Source organism: Coccinella septempunctata, chromosome X, assembly GCF_907165205.1.
Source record: "Coccinella septempunctata chromosome X, icCocSept1.1, whole genome shotgun sequence".
Lineage (NCBI taxonomy): Eukaryota > Metazoa > Arthropoda > Insecta > Coleoptera > Coccinellidae > Coccinella > Coccinella septempunctata.
The window spans coordinates 13,137,052-13,161,818 of NC_058198.1; the positions used below are offsets into that span (position 1 = coordinate 13,137,052).

The 24,767-nt window shown below is 36.0% G+C and overlaps 1 protein-coding gene across 3 annotated transcripts in view; it reads right to left on the bottom strand.

The window, feature by feature from the left end:
- LOC123321548 (neurotrimin-like) overlaps nucleotides 1-24,767 on the bottom strand; it is a 652,977-nt gene that overhangs the window by 412,944 nt on the left and 215,266 nt on the right. Inside the window, exon 1 of one of the 3 annotated variants that reach the window (XM_044909214.1) lies at nucleotides 20,530-20,616. The exons of the other annotated variants lie outside the window; for them this stretch is intronic. Within the exon in view, the coding sequence (XP_044765149.1) occupies nucleotides 20,530-20,602 (73 nt within the window). The 5' untranslated portion in view covers nucleotides 20,603-20,616. Of the gene's footprint in view, nucleotides 1-20,529; nucleotides 20,617-24,767 lie in introns of those variants that run through there. 3 annotated transcript variants of the gene reach the window in all.

Genomic DNA, 24,767 nt, shown 5'->3' on the forward strand with positions numbered 1-24,767 from the left:
TTGAATGAATTCGAATGATGATTTACTACAAATTCTTGTACAAATTTTCAGAAGAATTTTACATGAGGCGAAAGTTAATGAATATTAAATTCATCCAGAATGTACGTAATTTTTTCAACTTTCAGATGAATTAAGGAAAAGAGATCAAACCAAATAAGTGCATAAAAACTATTCACGCTATTATGGTATGTGAAGTAATAAAAAAATTTTTGCAATCAAGAATTCACATTCAATTCAAAATGTGGTCGACGGAAAAATCTTGTAATCAACTCGTTCATTAATTGAGCGATTAAAGATCTCGAACATTAAGGGCGATCGGCCACCGAATGCGAAGTTGAGCGAAGCTGTGCTTTCTCAGTGCTAAATCACGAGCTACGTCACTCGATTCGTAGCTTGTCAATTATATTAGTACTGAAAATGCTCAGCTTCGCGCAACTTCGCATTCGGTGGCCGATCGCCCTAACGTGCGAGCGAAGCGCTTCGCTCTCTCAATCATTAACCACTTTCATTAATAACCTAGTTGATTAAATAACTATTAAGATGAGAAACTGGTTGATATTGGTAACTACAGTTGAGCTTTATTGATATTATAGGTATTGTGTTGATAACAGTTTCTTAGTTTTTGATGGTGAATACTACAGACAGATATTTGGTTTGGGGATGGGTAATTGTTTGGCCCCAATTGTTTCTGACATTGTTATGGCCAAATTACAGACGTTTGCTCTCAATAGGGTACCTTTCAGAGTTCCTCTATTTTGTAGATATATTGACGACATTTTTGCATCCATTCCATCGGATGGAGTAGATGTTATGTTGAGTACTTTCAACTCTTTTCATCCACGACTGCAGTTCACTGTTGAAGTGGAAGTTGGTAACAAGCTACCATTTTTGGACATATTAGTTATAAGATCAGACAATGTCATTAAAACTGACTGGTACCATAAGCCTTCGTTTTCCGAGAGATTTCTCAATTTTAATTCATTTCACCCTTTGTCACATAAGATCAACATTATCAAGAATCTCAAATACAGGGCTACTTCTTTGTCTGACGAGATGTTGCATTGTGGGAATTTAGAGAAAATTAAAACCTACCTATTGAAGAACAACTATCCTTAAACGATTGTCAAAAGAGTTTTATATGATGATAATGATCACGGAACGGCGAATAATTGTGACAATAACATCACAAAAAAATTTTTCGTGATACCATATATTAAAGGTCTGTCTGAGAGAGTCAAATCGGTGCTTGGATCGACGGGTTTCAGTGTCACATACAAACCCTCTAATACGTTGAAGCAATTTTTCTCGAGGTTAAAATCTACTACACCCAAATTACTACTTTCGAATGTTATCTATAAGATAAACTGCAAAGACTGTGTGAGCTCTTATATCGGACAGACTGGTACATATCTTGAAACAAGGCTATCCGAACATCGAAGAGATAGTATCAATATCCACAACCCGATAAAAAAGAAGGATAACAATACTGCCTTAGCAGAACACTCCCTTAAAGAGTTGCATACCTTTGACTTTGATAATGTGACGGTTCTTGGACAGCAGAGTATTTTAAAAAAGAGATTAATTCACGAAATGATCTCTATTGTCCAAGAACCCAACTCCATAAATAAGAGGACTGATATAGAGCAGCTAAACACCGCATATTATAGTTTAGTAAAGAAAATGAAGAGAATAAAACGGTAAATCATCTCTATTTCGATGACCATTCTTGTCCTTGTTCTTTGTTTCATATCATGCTAAGTATCTGTTCTCGGTTGACACCTGGACGGATGGTTCATATTACGCTTGGCATGTTGGTTCTTTTTGTTTATATACGAAGAAATAAATGTATCGCTCAGTTTCTGAATTGCTTGAGTTATTGGAATTTTTATTTAAAGTTGACAAGGGACCGAGTTGATATTGTAAGTGATTTCATGTTCAAGAATGTTTTTATGTGTTTATTTAATGATTGTTTTTTATTTTTTATTTTGTGAATTGTTCTCTCACACCCTCAGACATCGCACAAATCTGCCTTCTATTTTCATAGTTGTTGTTGTTAACTGAAATGTTGTGACTCTTGTTAGTTTGTATCATATTATGTTGTCATTGTTCAACTCAAGACAAAACAATAATAGCTCCTCAATTAATATGAATTTTGTATCGCTCTTCCAGAGCCCTGAGGAAGGTTTTAAATAAACCTTAACGTCGGCGTGATATCGAATTGATTGTCCTTTCTTCTGGCCTCATCCCATCAATTTTACTCTTAATTTCAAATATAAACAGAAGGCCGTGAATATATCCTTCATAGATGTTTCCACTTTTCAGTGCTGAAAAAAACAATCATAATTTGAACTAGAGTTATTACCTCAACTGCCAACTGAATTTCAGGACAAAAACAGACTTATCTAGATACAATACAGATAATATAACGGTGGTAAACAACCTAGAAAATGTTCACAATCCTACAATTTTGTTGATTCAACATCACTTTTGTTAATCTCCGCATTCCGCAGGTTCTCTGTGAAAAACACATAATATCTCATTTTTGTTATGAATCCGAGCGTTAAGTGTTGCAATATGATGAAGTTTCATGAATTTTGACTTCTAATCATTAGAAATAAAATAATAAAATACAGTACTACGTAATGCAAACCTGAGTTTGAACCTGATTCAAACCAATATCAACATACGTTGAATCGTTAGCTTGTACTTGGTAAAGATATTGATATTTGTGAAATGATGTATTCCAAGTATTTTCAATTTTTTAATATTAGGTAGAGCGCTTTCGGCTTATATTAAAAAATTGAAAACACTTGGAATACATCATTTCACACCTATCAATATCAACATATTAGGCGATTTCGAATGATATTGGTTCTTGACTGGTTCATAGCTTGGTTCGTCATATTTGGACCAACCTCGTTCGTGTATAAATATGTAGATGGTGTTATGATTGCCGATACGATATATCGGAACGTAAATATCGGTATCGGCCGATATATCGTATCGGCAAGAAAAGTGATATCGTTCTGTCACTGATATTTGTGAATTTCATTCTAAAAGATTTCAGTATTTTCCATTTCAGAACAAAATTGTGTTTGGTCTGGGAAAAAAAATTCTCCAGATAATGTCGAAGCTACAAACTTGCTTCGGGAACTCAGAGGTTCAGAAAAATATATAAAGTTATTTTCTGATAAAAAAAAATATGAAGCAGAAGCTCTGGAATAAAATAGGGGAGGAAATTGAAAGGCAGGGTTTTTATTTGGGAAGTAATAAAGGGGAGAAGTGCCGCCAAAAATTTGCTAATCTGAATAAGAAATATTTGAATTATTTACAAAATTCAAGAAAAACTGGTGCTGCTGCTGTTGAAAAACCACAGCATTTTGACAAACTCCATGAAATATTACATCATAAATATAAAATTGCTCCTCCTCTCATAATTGATTCCTTGGAGGAGAATTTAGAAGTACAGAGCAATGAAGGTATGCCAATGGAGAGCGTTGAAGCTACAATAAGAGAAGAAGAAAAAAATCAGGAAGTAGATGATGAAAATCTGCCTGTTGCAGCTCCTTTCAATAATAGATTTTCACTGAATAAAGAAAATAAAAAACCAAAAACTGCTTCCTATCGATTATTAGAAGAAATGATTAAAAACCAAGAAAGACATAATCAATTACAGCTTGAGATTATGCAAAGTATGTTGGCAGAAACAAGGAAACAGAATAGAATAAAGAGCCAAATGATTAAAACGATAAATAATTTACTATGTCCTCCCACAAGAAAGAAACGACGAAATTGAGCTCTCTCTCAAATCTGTGATTCATAGAAGAAATTTTGTTTTAGTTAACATTATTTCCCCTCCTCCAAAAGATGTCACTGCTGTCATCTTGGCGCCATGCATGGGGTGGTCGATCTGCACCACCTTTATTGGAGGCTCTCAGTTTGCTACCTGAGACAGATTGTTTCTTCTCCTCTTGCCGTCTTCCTTGTTTTCAGTTTCCTTTGTCCTTCCGACTTTCTTCACACTCTCAGTCCAACCGTAATATTGAATTCGTCTGGGTTCCCAGCCATACAAACATTTCAGGCAATGATCATGCAGACCGTTTGGCTAAGGAAGGTAGCAAACTCCCTAGTCCCCTTCCTATCAAAGGAGACATAAGAGGACATTGGCCCTCATTTAAACGAAACATATGGGAGAAATAGAGGTCGGAATGGAAACGATCTTCTCTCCTTAGGGGTCATCTCTACTCTACCATGATTAACATGACCCACTTCCATAAAAAACCATGGTTCCATTCAATTGATCTCCCTAGAGGCAATCTGACAACAATGAATAGACTCAATGCAAACCACTGCTGTTCACCTGCCCACTTAGCTAATATCCAGGTCAAAGACAGTGACCTTTGTGAATGTGGAGAGAGAGGAGATTTGCTGCACATTTTCTTTTCATGCTCTCTCAAAGATCATGAATGCAGGAAACTATATGACGACCATTCTAAAGTATGCGCTAAAATGCCTTTTCCTCTTAACATCCAAGATTTGATATTCTCTGAAAATCTGTTGGTATACAAATCACTCTTCGGTTTTTTGAATTCTTGTGGATATAAGCTGTGATATGTGGATTTCCGTGAGGCTAACACTATGTATCCTTTCAGTTTCCCGAGTGATGCCTTATGTGTCACCCCTCCTCACCCGAAGCTGAAACTTACCTCTATAATAAATAAAAGTCTTTATCTATCACCTCTTGAAATTATATTAAAATATTAAGCACTTTGAAGATTGAAGTGTTCAATGTGTAGATGGCCCCGCTGCCAAGCACAATAAAAGAAGAAGAAGAAGAAGAAGTTAACATTATTATGAGGTTTGAATGTAAGAGTTGTTTTTATTTTTACAAATTTGTGATATTTTTTTTAACTTTGTGTAATTCTCATATTTTCTTTATTTTAAATGAGTATTATTGTTTTGTTTTTTAATATTAATATATGTTATGGAAATTGCGGAACAGGTTCAGTTTCACGGAGAGCCTTGTCAAGCTGTTTCGTTCATACTTGATCGTCGTCAGTTCGTTCAGCTTGAGGGTATAAGATCATCTGACTTTATACCCACTTCTGGAATACCTCAGGGGTCCAATCTAGGGCCACTCTTATTTATTCTATTCGTGAATGACCTGATGGATGTCCTTGGCTTGCCGCATCTGATGTTTGCGGACGACTTGAAGTTGTATTTTGTAATTCGTTCAGTAGATGACTGTGTTCGACTCCAGCTCGGACTTAATAATCTTGTCAATTGGTGTAAAAACAATCGTTTGAGTTCGAATGTTCCAAAGTGTAGTATTGTTAGCTTCACAAGGAAAGTAGATATTCAGAAGTATGATTATGTCATCGGGGACCAGGTCCTTTCTCGAGTTGATAGGGTGAAGGATCTTGGTGTAATCTTTGATCAGAAGTTTTCGTTCATCCCGCATATCTCTCAATTCATTTCGTCTGCCTCGAGAACATATGGATTCATCGCACGCAATAGCAAGTATTTCAGTAATACTTCAACATTGATGATTCTCTTCAGTTCCTTCATTCGTAGCAAGTTGGAGTATGCCAGCATAATTTGGCGTCCTATTTATTATTGCCATGAATACCATCTTGAGGCGGTACAAAGGAGATTCCTGAAATTCTTGGCTTCGAGGGAGGATAAAGTTTATGCACCAAGAGGATTCGACCATACTATATTGTTGAATGGATTCAATGTTGTTTCACTACGGGGTAGGAGAGAAATCGAGGGTCTTTAATTTCTTTACAAGCTACTGCACAACGATATTGACTGTCCGCCACTATTGACTGCTTTGAGTTTCCGCGTTCCAAGAGCAGCATCTCGTGCTGTGGAATTATTCCATCTCCAGACCCCGAGGACCAATTCCTTAATACAGTCCCCCATTTGGTTCATTGAGTCTATTTTCAACTCGATTGCGAGAGATTGTGACATTCACTTTGACACATTGGCGTCTGTTATTAGCGGATATATATTAAGGTTGAATTAAGTCTTTAAGGTGTTTATTTGTGTATAATTATTTTTAGCGCTTGGCGGTTGTTTTCTTCATTTTTTTTGTTCGTTATTTAAATGCTATTGTAATTTTAAATTGTTTTTAGTTTACAATATTGATTGATTTCTCATTTGCATATTTCTAGTCTCTAGTAACATATTGTTCAATTTTGTTTTTCTTCCTTTTCGTTATTAGCAATGTAGCTTGGTTTCTTTTATTATGCTAGGTTAAGTTATTTTCTGTAACTGGGTATTTACCTGTTGAAATAAATAACTTATTATTATTATTATTAATATTAAGAGTTGTTTTTATTTTTACAAATTTGTGATATTTTTCATAACTTTGTATATTTCTGAAAAGGTCAAGGAATATGAAACGTTTGTGATAAAGTTTATTTATTGTGAATACAAATTATTACAAATTGCATTTCTTTTATTCACACCTTTTAAATTGTCCCTATCCCTAGAGTGAATATTCAGTGTGTCTCTTAATTCTAGGTCACCCTCTTCATTATATCCATCTTTATTAATTAAACAAAAATTATGTAGCATACAGCAAGCTGTTGCTATATACACGACTTTTTGAATAGAGTATGCATTTACACATTTTGAAATCCTCCAACGCTCCTTTAATAAACCAAATGCATTTTCAATAACAAACCTTTTAGAACTTAAAATTTTATTGTGTTATCTTTCTTTAATTGATAAACGACCGATATCACTAAAAAAAAACAATTAACAATAAATAATTATAAGTAAAGATTCATTATACCGATATGGTGTCATTAACCACTCCAAACAAGGATAAGCAGAATCCCCCACTAAATGGTTATTTTCAGGAAAGAAAAATTCCTTTCCTTTTAAATAAATTTGTTTATTCAAGAAATATTTTTTCAAGACCTAAAAATTATTCTCGAACATTTTTGCCTATAAAATATAAATTTTTAAATTTTGCCTTTGCATCATGAACAGATCCTGGAAATTCAATACAAACATTTGTGAAGATTTTATTCATTGTGCAAATTCCTTGAATGACTATTGAATGTGACAACTTCCTGTTCTGATAACTGTCATGCCGACTTTCCGATACTGTACAATTGATATGTGTACCATCAATTGCTCCAATAACATCTATATGCAAAAAAAAAAAATAAACAAATAATGAAAGAACGATAACGCCTAAACAGGGAGGCAATAAATCAATAATAAAATTGATTCAGATGCATACCAACTTCTGATATAAGATTAGCTTTTTGTTACCTGGATAACCTTTCAAACCAAACTCTTCACAAATGGTTTTGCACTCATTGCTATTTGGCCAACAAATGAACTTTTTTGATAGTAGTGCTAATATTTTTATATAATGGTATGAGAGATCGTGCATAGTTGATACAGCTACATTAAACCTGTCGGCGGTGGATATCAGTGTATCTCTTTTAGCAAGATAACAAAGAGTGAATAAAAGGGCCTTTTCCGTGTCCGTGAAGTGTATTTTTTTCATGTTTCGTGTTCATGAAGTTGACTTCTCTTAATAATAATTTAAATGTTTCCCTTGTCATACGGAAATGAAGGTAAAAATCATAATCAAGATATCTGTCCACCCAATTTTCAAAATAATTTGAAATCCTTGAGTGCTTCTCTTTCACGAACATTTCAATGCTCATGTAATTGATATCATTACTTTTATTGGCAATGGCACTCATTAAAAATATTTTTTCTATATTCGATGAATCAGAATCACCCAATTAATCCACTAATAATACGGCTGCAACTGCTTTGCGTTTAAGCATTTTATGAATATATATTCGATTCAGAAACAAATACTTGTTTAACTCAAAGATATTACACATATGTATTATCTTTGGTTTAACTTGTTTAACCAACCGTTTCGTTTACGAAGAATTCGAATGGGACGGAAACAACCGAGGGTCGACGTCATCGTCTATGAACCGACCGGTTAACCATTAACCAACCAATTGTTAGGTTAAGGTCGAAAATATTCGAATGGTTGTGAAGTGAAATCATTTCATTCCTGTCAGTTCATAAAACCATGTATCAGAAAGAGACAGAGCCAATCAGGTATTTTATTGTTAATAGTTCCGCACATGCGCATTGGCCATCCATGGAATTAATGAGTTGGCAGCGTAAGCAAACATTGGAAATGTCAAAAACCGATTATCGTCGTGAATGGGTCGAAAGTGAAGAAAACTATATAGTACTACTGTGTACATCGATCACGGTCTGTGCGCTTCAGATAGGGAATTTGACAATATTCCAAGATAATGCTATTTTGATTATGTTCGAGAAATTTGGCAATGGAAAATTTGATCCGTTTTTCTAAATTCGTCATTGACTCATTATGCAGCGATTTCATAACAGGGATAAAATATCGATAATATGTAAATTGCTGACTGACTCAGAATATAAAATGGAAAGAAAAAACGAGCCACTTGGCAGGTTGCAGAGGGTGGTGATAAAATGGAATTCCGTGGAACAACGTGTTGTCGCGCCTGAGACGTGCCTCAGGCAATAACAATTTCCTTCTTCATGAATGAAAAGGGAGGTTTTACCTCACATGCCTGCATCGAATGATGTGGTTCCTTGGATGCATGAAACGATTCAATGGAATTATCTGAGAGTGGTATACTTAAAATGCTAAATATTCTCCTAATTAGATTTTCCAGCAGGTTGGGGCATTTTTCTTACCCGTATAATGGTTAATTCAAGATAATCAATTTGAGTTTGTCGGCGATGCTGGGATAGTAATATGAGCAGTTTATTCAGGATTCCATCAACAGGTAAGGAATTGAGAAGGGGTGCAAAACTGAAAGGCGCCTGTTACATTTTGAAGAATTAGAAACAGATTAGAGGTATCCAAGGACAACTTTCAGAAATGGTTGATTTTCTGTGAGTTTTTGGAATCGAGAAAAAATAGGAATAGCTATTAATGGTATTGACATATACCATCACATCATTACTGTCCTTATATTTATGAATTAACTATACCCGCTTGCTTTACTTGACGCAATTTCCCAAAATAGAAACTGCATCGGAAGATTTTTACTAGCATGCCTTCTCCCAACTAGGAAAATTTGTTGAGTAATAGCAGTATAAACAACTACATATCGATTGTTCATATGAAACGTGTGTCGTTACAACATTTTTAGAATGAATATATGTCATCGTTATAACGCAAAAGGGCCATAATTTATAAAACATTTTACATTAAGTCATGTAGAGTGTAGAGTTTTCATGTGTTTGGAATAGAGCAACTATAAAACCAATATAAATATAATACAAAAGTCATTTATGGGTGTTCTATAATAACGCTTACATAAATTAGTTTACCGAAAGCAGTATAACAGCTTTATAAATGCTGAGGAGAGCTTTAAGAAATAAACTGCTCCACATGAGTTTGGGATATTGACTTTAATTGCAAAAAAATATAGTTAAAATAATTTTTGTGATGATAATGCATATTAATATGATTTCAAGTTGCAAATTAATTTTAGACTGAAGGTCTGCAGCGTATACAGGGTGGTTAGGAAAAATCGAGTGAAATAACGAAATTTTATTCCCAGAGAATTCAAGCATTTAAGAGTATCAATACAATGTATGGCCTCCACGGGCATCAATAACAGCTTGACATCTCCTTTGCATACTACACACGAGGTTGTTGAACATTTCTTGAGGAATTTGCTTCCATAAACGGGGCAGAAGCTCTCTCACATCATATAAGGATTCTGGGGTAGGTTGATCATTATCTAATCTACTTTGGAGCACATCCCATGCATGTTCTATGCAATTCAAATCTGGTGAGTGCGGAGGTATTGGTAAATGTGGAATACCAAGCTCCTCGCGCGCATTCTCAACTATGGCTGCACGGTGAGGTCTAGCGTTATCGTCTAGATAGAAATTGAAAAGTTTCACCAATAGTAGCGTGAAAATTTGGCACAACATTTTCAATGACATGGTCCCTATAGTGTAAAGCGGTCATATTCCCAGGACAAATGTGTAGATCTGTGCGCCCAATGAAACATATCCCGGCACACACCATAACACTACCCCCTCGGAATGGATGGACTTCTTGGACATAGCGACGATTACGGGGTATGCGTGGGATTATCCATATCCTTATTCTTCGAGAATCATAAGATCGTCCATATCTGGATTCATCAGTGAAAAGGACACTACGCCATTGATCGTTCCAATTGATATGTTGCCTTGCCCATTCCAGTCTTTGACGCTTATGGTCACGTGTTAATGGAACTCCTCTTAATGGACGTCTAGAACATAGATTCACCTCTCTTAAACGTCGTCTGATGGTTTCGAAGGAAACTTGGACCCCATCTGCATTTTGAAGAGTATTTCGTGGTATTCTACACGTAGATGTAGGGCGTCTTCTCGCCGAAACAGTGATGAAACGATCCTGAGCAGGTGTTGTTTTTTTGTCGCCCATCAAGCCTTGGTCTTTCCAACACGGAACCTGTCTCCCTGAACCTATCCCAAAGTCGAGATATCACACTTTGGCTGACTTGGAGCCTTTCCGCTACAACAACCTGAGTTAGCCCAGCCTGTAGCACTCCGATAGCCCTATTAGCCTCAGCGTTTGTTAATTTACGTCTTGGCATTTTCAGAAAACTCGTTTCAAATCGAAGACGTTATAAACTGACTTCATTTCAAAATGAGAAATTTTCATTTTTGGGATTTTTCAAGATGTAAGATTGATGTATCCACTTTAAAAATCGAAATCGAGATTCATGACACAGGGGGTGAAAAAATCGCTTTCAAATTTAGGGATGGCAAAATCGTGAAAAATCAATTTTTTCAAATTAGAACCCCATTTTTTTATGGCAGATATTGAATCTACGTTAAAAAATAATGTGAGTGTATGCATCACACCCTTGCCCTAAAGTGGATATTTTCTGAGTTATTCACAAAAAACTGTTTTTCGTCTTGAATTTTCAGCTATTTCTTTTCCCTTCACGCCAAAAAGATGAAATTTTCAGGAACTGTTACTTAAACTATGTTTTAGATTTTACTACCCTAATATGAAAGAGAAAAAAGTTACAGGTTATTCCTAAATAGATGGCGAATTTTGATTCGAATTTGTATCGGAAACCTCTTTATTTCAACTAATCGGCCATCGGTTTTCTCTCCAGTGATAAATAAATAATTCCTTATGAACCATATGCAAAAACTTACCATGTTTTACATTTTTTTTAATGATAGATATCATTAATTACATCTGCCAAATTCCTCTTTATTCAGTAGAGTTTTGTGTTTACTATTAATTTGGTGATAATTCGTATTAAGTTATAAAATCGATCACTATGCCTAATTTTACCAATGAAGATTATTTAAATCTCATTCTACTTCATGGAGAATGTAATAAAGTTGTAGATAGAACGATTCGATTGTTCATTGAGAGGTTTCCTGACCGACCCAGACCAACGAGAGATACCATTAACAGAACCATGACAAACTTGAGAAATGTCGGATCTTTCGTTAAGAAAACTATACATAGAGAAAAAAGTGTAGTAGAAGATGAGAACAACGAAATTACAAATCTTGCATATTTTCGTGTGAATCCTCAAAATTCTCTCAAAGATGCCGAGATTGATCTGGGATTATCTCAATCGAGTGTTTGGAGAATACTAAAAAAACATAAAATGCACCCATATAAATTCAATAGGGTACAGAATTTGAAGGAAACTGATTTCGTCAGGAGAACAGAGTTTTGCGAAGCTATGATGATTCGATTTCAAGAGAGTGAAAACTTTTTTTCAATAGGCATAACAGTCATTATTGGGATGAAGAGAACAACCACGACTTCAGACAATGGAACTTTCAAGAGACCTGGAGTTTCAATGTTTTTCGCGCCATCAAAAATGATGCAATTCTCGATGTTCACATTTATGATGGGACTTTAACTGGTAAGATAGAACACTACACATGTTTGCATTATTTAAAGAATATTCTCCCTTAGGAGATAGATATTCTGACATATTGACTCAAATAATTGAGCCGCTAGTACAGAATCATAATGACTTATGGTATCAACAAGATGGCGCGCCTCCACACAATTCACTCAATGTGTCAAATATCCTCTACAGGCTATTTGAAGATCGATGGTTGGCGAACAATGGTCCACATCTTTGGCCACCACGTTCTCCCGATTCAACTCCTTTAGACTATTATGTTTGGGGTAGGATAAAAAATATTTTCTACTCAACTCCCCTGATTGATAAAGAGGACTGCATAGAACGAGTCAGAAATGCGTTCAGGTTTGTTTAGATTTTAAGATTCATAGTTTTGAAACTCAATTTGGTTTTTAAACACTTTTGCAGATCTCTTCCTTCCGCTGAAATAAGAAGAGCAACGCACGAAGCATTCCTGAGACGTATAAATGAATGTCTAGAAATTAACGGTCAAAACTTTGAGCATCTTCTCTAGTTATAACTGCGAGAGTTTGCCATGGTTCTCCTAATAGTAACTTGAAGTCGGTTTCAAGAAGGGGTGAAAAATCTACAGCAGGGTTCAAATACTGAAAGATGAAAATTTCATCTTTTGACGTGAAGGGAAAAGAAAGAGCTGAAAATTCAAGACGAAAAACAGTTCTTTGTGAATAACTCAGAAAATATCCATTTTAGGGCAAGGGTGTGATGCATACACTCACTTTATTTTTTGACGTAGATTCAATATCTGCCATAAAAAAATGGGGTTCTAATTTGAAAAAATTGATTTTTCACGATTTTGTCATCCCTAACTTTGAAAGCGATTTTTTCACCCCCTGTATCATGAATCGCGATTTCGATTTTCAAAGTGGATACATCAATATTACATCTTGAAAAATCCCAAAAATGAAAATTTTCCATCCCAAAACGGAAGTTGACGTCATTTCCGGAAAAACCGGAGGTGCTCATGCCTTGAAAATATTTTAGATTTCATCAGCATCGTGAAATACTTATAAGTGCTGAATTTCATGAAAATACGTTCAGTAGTTTCCCGTATAAATATGGGTGAGGTTCCTCGTGAAAGACCCTGTATATCATAACAGCGGAACTGATATCATAAGAATATATCGGTCATCATGGCGTAAGGAAGAAGCCAATAAGAAATTTAAAGCATAGCAAACATTCAGAAGTGGTAAATTTAGAAATACGTGAATTTTTCTGATAATTTTCGTGCGCCTCGAATTTATCGACATTTTCAATAAATAAATTTTCTGGACAAAAAATATACATTCATATTTTCTTTGTGAATTACGTTTTTTTAGATATGTTACCATTTTTCCAAGGAATTATGTCATAAAAATCAGTCTTGGAGATTAATTCTTCAATTAATGGGGTTGATTTAATGTGCTCATACAAGAAATACGAAATGGTTTCGTCTTCAAATTTTCCACCATAAATAAACTAATGGCGGAGCAGAAGTTGAGGGGCCTGCTATTATAGAGGGTGGTCCAGATCGTAACCAAGAAATTTTAACCACGTTGAGGAATTTACTTGGTGTGTTCGACATCTAAACGAGGATCTTTCAACCATTGCTACCACTGCCTCCCGTATGGGTTTCGTGTTAAACGCATCCAAAACACAATCCATCGTCATTGGTACTGAAAGACATCTCGTTCAGTTAATAGACACGATCACGAAATTGTTCTCTGTGGTGAGAAGATTCCCTACTCTTCAGAGGTTTGGAGTCTGGGTTCAATTATTGATGAGGCGCCTTCTTAGGATCCTCAAATCACTAGTATAAGTAAGAGGTTTTACCAGTGCCACCATCAGCTTCGACTTTTGAAAAACTTCCTACCTGTCCAAACGAGAAAAGCTCTTTTCTTATCTCTGTTGCTCCCTCCCAACTAACAAAATTTGTTTAGTAATTGCAGTATAAAAAGCTACATATCTATTGTTTTTATGACACGTGAGTCGTTACAACATTTTAAGAATGACTATATGTCATCTTTATAACGCAAAAGCACCACACTTTATAAAACATTTTACTCTTGAATGAAGTCATGTAGAGTTTTTATATATTTGGAATATAACTCACTAAATTTTTGTGCGCCTCCAATTTATCGACTTTTTCAATAAATAATTTTTCTGGACTGAAATTATACATTCATATTTTCTTTATAAATTACGATTTTTTCGATATGTAACCATTTACTCCAAGTACTTATGTCAACTGAATCATTTTTGGGGATAAGTTTTCAATTTATGGGCTTGATTCAATGTGTTTATACAAGAAATACAAAATGGCTTCGTCTCAAAATTTTCCTCCATATATAAACTAATGGCGGAGGAGAAGTTATAAGGCCTGCTTTTATATAGCATCTTTAAAACATAAATAATTTTCGAACCAGAAGAGCATCAACCAAAGTTGCCAACGTTCTTTGGACAAAACGTTGTTATTGTTTTGATGCTTATAAAAAATTCATATAATTTCTCGTGGGCCAGCTATATAACTATATCATAAAGATTTAAAGTTATCATAAAGATGTTACACAATACATTCTTGAAACTTTTATAAGATAAATCTATCTCAAGCGAAGAGAGCTTTATAAATGATGTTATATAAACATATATAAGAATAAACGATACGCTTTCTATAAAAAGGTTTCATTATTTCATCATATGAATGAAATAATAATTTTTGAATACCTTTTGGCTAATACGATAATTAAGTGTATTTTTAGTTAGTATAAAAGAAATCCGCTATATGTTATGCTATTATTAATCTTTTATATATCAATTCAGCCCTTAAAAAACTGAAAAATGTTGGTTGAGCTATTCTGGACTACGCTGATGTGGGCTTCATGGGTCTCACTGTGAGTCAGTTGGGCAAACTTGACCGCTTACAGAACGCTGGTATCAAAATCGTATATAATTTGAGGAAATTTAACCACGTTAGCCAGTTCAGAGATGCTCTAAATCTACTGCCCATTGGTCAGCGTCGTATCTGGCGTATGCTGCTTCTCGGCCATTAGTTTTCGAATTGAGATGCACATGTTGAATTTCAGTTCAATAGTTTTGATAGGAATAGAGAGGTTATGAACTGTACCATCTTATTTGCACTGCTATATCCGGCCCCTCGGGGGAGAAGAACATCATACGAGAGCGCTTGCAAATCTCACCTTGAGAATAAACGCCCATTCCAACAATTTTGCTCGTAACTGTATTTCTCTGTAAGATTCCCTCAGCACTGGAATCGCATACCCGTGGAGATATCTCGTAGGCCTACCTTCAGGTCGTTCAAGTTGAGCTGCGGATAAAAGACACTTGCTGCGGTTCCTTCGTTGTTCCCCATTTCCCCTTCCCCAATCCTTCTGTCCCAACAGGAATACAACCATAATAGGACAGTAACTTTTCTTCTCAAATTATATCTGTAAGACTCCTCCATCTGATGGAAATCCTAAGTTATGAGGGTAGGCAGGAAGACATCGCTTGGCGATATGTCCACCCATTGCACATGTACATTGCCTATGTACACGCTTCTGTAAATATTAATACAGCAATAAAGAGTTCTAATAATAATAACAAAACAGCTTTCCAGTGAATCAATTGTGGGTGACATTTAGACACAGTCTAATATGTCACTATCTTGGAAATAACTCTTCAATTCAATTATCACGTTCTGAATGATAATGATTTATTATTATTATTATTATTATTATTATTATACAATTCACAAAAGTAGAGGCTTAACACCTATAAACTCAAATCCAAAATAACATTCCAACAAAATCAACATAGTAACCGTGAACAAAATAATGAAATCTAAATTATAAAAATAATGAAGAATTAAGAGGCATTACAGAATGATATGGAAAAATGAAGAAAAAACAAGTTATTCATCGCCGCAGACCCAACCGTCGTATCCACTCTTGAAGTCTTTGACCGAAGCCGCATTGACAAGTCTTTCAGGCAGCTTGTTCCAAAGGTGGAAAACTCTATTGGTCGGAAAATACTGCCTGTGACATGTCCTGAAATCTCCTCTTCTCTTTACTGAATGGCGTCGCAAATTATGGTTGTTCAGTATGGAGATATCACGAATATTCTTGCCAAAACGTCCATGGAGTGCATGGAATGTATAAACCATATTTCCCCGAGCTCTCCTCTCCTCGAAACAAGGCAAACCAAAAAAAATCCGAACAATCCCGTAGAAAAAGCGAGTAACCCACCGTTGAACCGATTCCAGAAGATGCGCATCTGCTCGAGAAGAAGGTCATCAAGCCGGTCCTGCGTACTCATTAATAGGACGTATGTACGTCTACCTATGAGTAGGCTGAAGGTCTGAACGTCGGCGTAGCAACCATAAAAAGATTTCAGCAAAAAAAAAGCTACCTGTTTTGCTTAACTCGCAACAGTCATGCTGGGACCAGGGTAGGTCGCTCGTAACAATAACACAAAGGTCGCAGTGATAGGAAACTGAAGGCAGTTGGCCGTCTATGCTGTAATCTAGGTTGGGATTGTTTTTACCGATGTGAATCTTGACATATTGACGTTCTAATAGCCCATGAAATGCAAAGAATACTGAGTAAAGCGTAAAATTGGCGCCATACCGATGAATCATTCCATATAAATCTTAATTCTTGAGTCATAGCTGATGCGGTCGGGAGGGCAAGGGGCAACAAAACCAATAAATGCAAAATGATAATATTGATGGATGCTTTCAAAACTGATAACCCTTTGAGTGCTTTTTGCGGTGATCTTTTCGTATATAATTGCAGTTGGCATCTTCAGAGCAATGGGTCTAAGATTATATCTCATTGGATTATTACTCCAATAATCCAATAAATAGCTGGCAATCTGTATATCCAACCGTAGGGTAGCACAGTAACAAAATCTCTGTCCATTAGTCCATCCCTCTCACTACCTATTGGTTATACTTTCGTTTTATAGTTAACTAGCAATCAAGTGTTATGTATACCTTGGAATTCCTTTTTCTTTTATTGATATTATTTTCAAATTCGTAGGTCTCGCTGCCCGGAGGTGTACTTTTTCGGAATTCAGTAATTTGTCTGCATGTCTTTGATTTTCCTTCTATATATAATTCACAGACATTATCCCCATTCTTGATTTTGTGTTTTATTATGTCTACGCTTGTAAAGTGACATTGGTGTGTATTTCTTCGCCTTTCAAAACCAATAAATGGTAACCACTAGCGAAAGTGAGGCTGCATAAAAATATTGTACATAACACGATCCAGAAATGATTTTACAGAACTCGCAGGATTCCAGTATGCCCCGCCTTCGGTCCCCCATCAACTCGGCACTATTTTTCCAATCAACACCCCAAATCACCCCCATAAAATCCCAGGTATAGGCCTGCTGGTAATGGTATTGTAATGGAAACTGTGGTCATACGAATTTAATAGAAATAAAAATTCATCAAAAAGGAATATATGTATTTGTAAGCAAAACTCATTAAAAGTCCTTTAACTACCTAAAAAAATAAAAAGATTGAAGATGGTGGAGGTCACCTCCTAGGGACATTAATCTTTTTGCAGTGCGACCGCTCATTAACCCAACATAACTTTCTGAAATAGAACTACTTCGACTGGTGGCGACGGTATTACTGCTTCTATCCTCAAGAGCTGCTCTTCGAATATATACATTCCCTTAACCATAATTTTCGACAAATCTTTCTCCTCGAGCACTCTTCCATCTTCGTGGCTCCAAGCTAGGGTATTCTCAAGAATGGTGACAAGCTGGATCCTTCTAGTATCACCCAATCAGTCTGATGCCTATTGTTGGCAAAGTCTCCGAGAGAATTATTCTCGACCATATAATTCCCTTCGCTACGACAAACAATCTCCTTCCGACCAATCAGCAGGGTTTCCTACCCAGATCTCGTAACATCTGTTTCCTGTCTGAACAAGTCTTTAGCTCGATCGGTCGGATTATCGAATGTATCAGGGCCACAAAATTTTTGCTTGCGATCCGCCGGTGGGTAGGGATACATATTCCATACTTAGGGAACTCTTGGTGTAGAGAATTCATTCTAGGCAGTTTCGGTATGCAAGTCATCAGTATATAATGAACCGATGACGAAAAATATCGATTTTTTATAAACAAGTCATGAAATATGCAGTTGATTTCAGCATTGAACTAAAGAAAGAAGTTCAATGGATTTCAGGCTCTTATGGTCATGCTGGCTAAAGTATAAGAGATTAATGAAAATTATCAAGAACAATTTTGTGGAGCTCTAGAAGTACTATGAAAAAGTTGAAAATAGCATATATCTAACTCTTGAGGATAACTCACGAAAACCAATATGAACATTTGTAATTCGATCCGATTTAATGTTTCAGTTGAAGAGGGGTTTTTACTGGCATCGCAGTGTCACGTGACGGCTACTTCGAGGCGAGGTTAAAAGCTGTACGATCCAAAGATATCACACACCAAGATGGAGCATCCCTTCATTGGATGCATAGAATGTTGTGTCCTGATAATAAACACTGGATGTTTACAAACAAACAGTAAATAGAAACCAGTGGCGTTGAAAAGTTGTGAATTATAATATGTTATATCTTTGATTAAAACAGCGTGAAGAATATTGATGATGGGAATTTGATAATTCCATCAATTCGTTTGAAAAATAACTTTGCTTGATATAATTTCTCGATAAATTGAACTGAAATGACCTGAGGCATGAATTTTTTTTGATATAACTATGGGGTTTTAACGACTGCCGAAAGGAAAATTTTCGCATAAATGGTTGCGATATTCCGAAAAAAAAATTCTCTTGCAGACCGCCCCTATTCAACCCGGGGATATCAATTCGGGTTACCAATCTGAGATTTTCAGATTGTCAAAACGAAATATTCATACAAGATTGTTGAGTATTCAAAATTTATATTGCGTGAAAAACTTCGCGACTCAGATTGGTGTTTCTTGAAAAAAAAATAAGAATTTTGTTTAGTATAGTATAACATTGCTAGGTTTCGCACTAATCCGTTCACTTCTTGCGTCAGGGGAAATTTTTTAATACAGGAAGATTCCATTTAAAAAAATTGCTGAACCACTGATGTTAGATGATCGAATAATGGTTGTTTTTTTAGATGAATTTATATTTACATATCATTCAATACAGATCCGATCATGTTGAAAGGTAGTACTTCAGTAGTACATATTACGTAATACATATAGCCTTAAATTTTAGTTTTCTACATTTTATCTGGAAATCAATTACAATGACTTATTATACTTTGCTTTTGTAGTCGAACAGGGATATGAGAAATATTCCTATAGAAGAAATGAACGAACTCCTATATGAACAAATTTTAATATGAAATAACAACTCCATCAAGAGAAATATTACAGTTCGATGACATGAATTAATAGTCCAATAAGGAGGTCACAAAATTAAATGAGACCGCCGGTATTAGACAATTCTCAAAATAGTTTATGCATCTTGATCAAAATTATACTTAAATTTTAATGTTCAATTGAATGATTGGAAATTTAATACTGGCTCTGTAAAAACATATCACGATAATCATGAAGCTCAACATTTATATGCAACATTAATAACAATAGGGACTAATTAGAAAGTATAAGTCTTTTATTTCGTGGAACATTACTGAATTCATTGCTGAAATTAAATCGAGTCTCAGTTGGTTTTCAACCATATTGCACAATTGAATATGAGGTGATTATCACACTATTACAAGAGAAAAATTATTATATTAATCATTGAAATTCTGAAAGACAATAATGGGATAACAATTCATAAGTCTTATAATAATCATCATTGTGTACCACTATTTTGTTGTATTTCAATATGAAATAGAATAAATGACCTTGCAGCACCTTTTCATTCAGAGTTTGATCTTATGCAAGAAAAAGGTAACATTCCTCAAGAAATCTTCTCTACAGTTTGTTTGCATTATCTGCCAATGAAGCACATCGTTCCATATTCAGCTGTCTTCTTATTCCGATGGAATAGGATATAAATATATTCCCGATGCTGGAAATCGGAACGTCAGATTCAACAAATTCAAAGTTTCATTTCAAAATTTGCTCAGAATATAATTGATGTTTCCATTTGAACTACTGCCGTTTGACCAACCTTTTACTCTTTAATGTATTTTTCTTCTAACGCTTGGAATCATTATGTATCTGAAGTTTTCGATAATTCGATTGATTTTATTCGATAATGATTGATTTTATTCAATACATTCAAAATATTCAGTACACTCACCAGGATCAGGCGATGAAATCCTGGATGGAATAGCTTCAGTTTTCAAACATTTTGTTTCTAATATAAGGATTAAATTTTCATCATAGAAATGGTCCGATAAAACATATACACATTTGGAAGATTTTGTAATTTTCAGTTTTAACGGGTCCATCCACATTCTTTGTCGAACACTATCACTAGGCATTCTAACGAGAGGAAAAATTCTTTGGTGATGAGTTGAACAATTCTAATGAAAAGAGCTGAGTCCCAAGCTACGCCTATGGAATAATAATGTTTGTTATTGTTTACTTACCAGTGCACGGATTTCCCACTACCTTTACTACTTTACACAGCAATTTTTGCAGTTTATCGTTCAAAATAATCATTGTCTACCACCATTCTCACACGAATCGCCTAATAACAGCGTCTGCTTATTTAGATTTAAGATGCCGATTCGGCGTCATTCGGATAGCTTCGGAAAATACGATTCTTTCAACCAATCGCTGCATGTGGTTTATTGTTTTAGTTTTGATCAAAATATGAATATATAGCTATCTTTTTTCGTTTTCGTTTTCTCTCTGACTATACTCTATCTTGGTGTGTAACATCTTTGGTACGATCGATATATAATTCTTTGGTTTCGATCGTGATAAAGTATAAGGCCGTAGCTGATTCAAGGTGAATAGGGAATTATAGAATTACTATTTTCTTCATTGTGTTGGTTATTGTGTTCATTAATTTTCTGATATTGATCATTAATTGTTATCACCTTTCAAGCTAATTTTTTTCTTTTTTCGTAGTGGTGTTCTTTGATTTTCTTTTCATCAGTTTCGTAATATTATTTCAAACATATCTTCACTAGAATTTTAAACTGAAACATAACGCGACCGAAGCCGCGGGGTTAAGTCAATGTTATTCTGATTTGGCAAAGTTGGTACCGAAATACAGAAAATATATCCGAAAATACGTTTTTTTTCACCACAAACATCGGTTTTTGGCGCTTTTGGAACGACGATTCGAATCGCGGCGATTCGAACGGATGGAAAAGAACGAAGTCGGTGGGCGGCATAAGACTTCAATATTTGACTGATATTGATTTCATTTCCTCATTTATTTTGAATGAAAATCTTTGAAATGATTTGAAAAATATCTTCCCAATCAATTCCGCATAAATAGTAGTGATTTACAGCCAAATAGCCACCTGGTTCAGAGATTCATAAAGAAAAAAGGTAAAGCGACGCAGTTATCATCACGTTCTAACAATTGAAACATTCATTTCAAGTGAACAAGTCTGCTATTGGGGATTAATATTCCCCAAAAAAATTATTATAATAGTAATAATAACCAATCACATGTCTTCCAACGATTTACAAATTGATCACATCGTGCATTTCAAACCGAATTCACAACCATTGCGAAAGGAATAACATCATCGCCATGCAACAGAAAGGATGCACCAAAGACAGCCGAGGGTGCAAAGAACAACTAATAATAGATTCAGTTATCTGCAATCAAGCGTTCTCCAAGCGAAGGAATCTTTACGCTTCGTACATAGACTACAAAAAAGCATTCGATTCCATACCTCACGAATGGCTCTTGACGATCTTGAAGATTTACAAGGTGGATCCCAATATTGTTCAGTTCCTGAAAAACGTCATGTCAACCTGGCGTACTAATCTTCAAATGAAAGCATCAGATTGCTCCATTACAACAGGACCTATTCCGAAAAGACGCGGAATTTTCCAAGGAGACTCGCTGAGCCCTCTGTGGTTCTGCATGGCCCTGAATCCCTTGTCTCATAGATTGAACTCTACCGACTACGGATTTTCCATCAAGAGCGGCAGTAGAACTATGATGAAACTGAATCATCTCTTTTACATGGACGATTTGAAACTCTTCGCATCTACCAAAAAACAAATCCAACTGATGCTGAAAATGGTGGGAGGATTCTCGGAAGGCATCAAAATTAAGTTTGGACTAGAAAAATGTCGACTGCTAAACATAACGAGAGGCAAAATGGCAGATGGTACGTTCAAACTCAAGGAAGGTGCAGAAATTGAAGCATTAAAGGAAGGAGACACATACAAGTATCTAGGCATAAAACAGGCAAGAAAAATCAATCAGACCCAGATGAAGAAAGAATTAACGGAGGAGTTCACCCGAAGATTGAGAAGGATAATGAGAACTGGTCTTAACAGCAAGAATCTGATAAAAGCGATTAACACCTACGCTTGCTCGGCGCTGAGCTACTCATTTGGTATTATCTCTTGGACGACCACCGATTTAGCAGCTTCACAGAGAAAAATAAGGACGATGCTGACGTAACACAATGAACATCACCCCAAAAGCTCTATAGAACGGACAGAGCTGCCACGACATCTTGGGGGTAGAGGAATTGTTGATTTGTCCAACCGTATGTCCCAGGAAATTGAAGGATTTCGAAAATATTTCCTGAGCAAAGCAGCTTCGTCAGAACTCCATCGAGTAGTTTGTGCTGCTGATAGTTCTACACCGTTAAAGCTACAACAGGATCACTTGGAAACCGTCGAACACTCTGCAGAAAGTAAAATGAAGAAACTGATTGGCAAACCTTTGCATGGAAGGCACCAGAACGAGGTCAACCATGATTACGTCGACATATCTGCGTCGAACTACTGGTTGACTTCCGGAAGGTTGTTTCCTGAGACAGAAGGCTTCATGCTCGCCATCCAGGATCAGGTGATTCCAACAAGAAATTACATGAAATATATCGCCAAGGATGCCTCAGTGGCAGACGATAGCTGTCGTTATGTCGGTTGTGCGACACATGAAACTATCCAGCACATCACCGGGGGATATCAGAACCTCGCGGGCATGGAGTATAAAAATAGACATGATGCTGTTGCCAAGATTCTTCACCAAGAATTGGCACTAAAACACCAACTTCTAACTTCGAAAAAGGTTCCTTATTACAATTGCCATCCGGATGCTGTATTGGAAAATGAACATCACAAGCTCTACTGGGATCGCACGGTTCTCACAGACCGGAAAATAACCCACAATAAACCAGACCTCATATTGCTCAATAAGGATGAGGACACAGCACTATTCATCGACGTGGCAATTCCAAATAATAACGATCTTCTAGATAGGTACACTTTCAATACAATTTCAAAATACAGAGATCTCGAGGAACAAACCAGGAGACAGTGGAAGCTGAAAGATATCAAGATCATCCCTATCGTCATTTCTACTACAGGCCTGATACCGAAGAAACTACTAGAGAACTGCAGGAAACTTCAGTTGGACGAAAATATCTATAGAGTCATGCAGAAGGCGGTACTGCTCGGAACGGCGAGAACTGTACGCAAGTACATGGGGAATGCAGAGGAACACCGTCTGCTCCGACAGGAAGTGCAGGTGGAGCAGGAATCCAACCTACAGCAGGGAGCCGAGGAGCGACCCGGACCCGACCACCACCTCGAGCCCGAAAACCTGGAAAGGGCTCCAACAGAGCTTAATCCTTTTGATATCTGAGATATCTGGAATAAGTGAATTTTCCTCTGGAGAAGAGTGTGAAAGCCGCAAGGCTAAAGTCATAATCTTTATTCATCCTGTGAGACATGTAATTACATGTATAGGACAAGTCACAATAATATAATGAATACATATAATCAAAAATAAATTGAGCAGTTTTCACCGAAATTATAGTTGTAATAATCCCTAACGCTGTAGACACATTCTTTCAATACAAAATTTCGAACAATCTTCTTGAATTTATTCTTACGAAGACTCTGAATGCATCGTGGAAGACGATTAAAAATTTTAATACCCTGATACAGCGGAGAAATCTCAAACTTAGTAGTTTTATGAATCGGGAAATATAGTTCATTCTTGTTTCTGGTGGTGTGTAAATGAAAACTAGAAAGCTTTACAATACTTTCCTCACTCTCCTTCACATATACAAGGCATTTAATTATAAATAAAGATGACAATGTGACTATTATCTTTAAAGAGTGGTCTGCAAGAGGACCGCGGATGACAATTGAACATTAAACGAATTATTCGTTTCTGAATAACAAAAACTCTATTAACATCTGAAGAATTACCCCAGAGCAGAATGTTGTAAGACAGGTGACTATATACTAGGGAATAGTAGACGTTGATAAGAGATTTTAACGGAAGTGAACTCTTAAGTCTACTCAACGCATAATAGGAACCTGTTGAGGGCATCAATATGCGAATGCCATTTCAGGTATCTATCGATGTGTATACCCAAAAATTTAACAGTGCCATTAGATGTGATAACTGTATCCATATACCGAACAACAAATGTGTTACCCTCAGAGCTAGATAACCTAACACGAATGCACTCCGTTTTATTGACATTCATCTTAATTCTACTCGTGTGACACCATTCAACAAATTTTTGTATGATGAGCTCACACAGACATTGTAATTCCTCCAACGTCTTAGCTGATACCGAAATGGAGGAATCATCGGCGCATAATATTATCCTGATAATCTGACTTATTGGAGGTCAGTAATCTGGTGGAAATCTTCCTCAAGTTT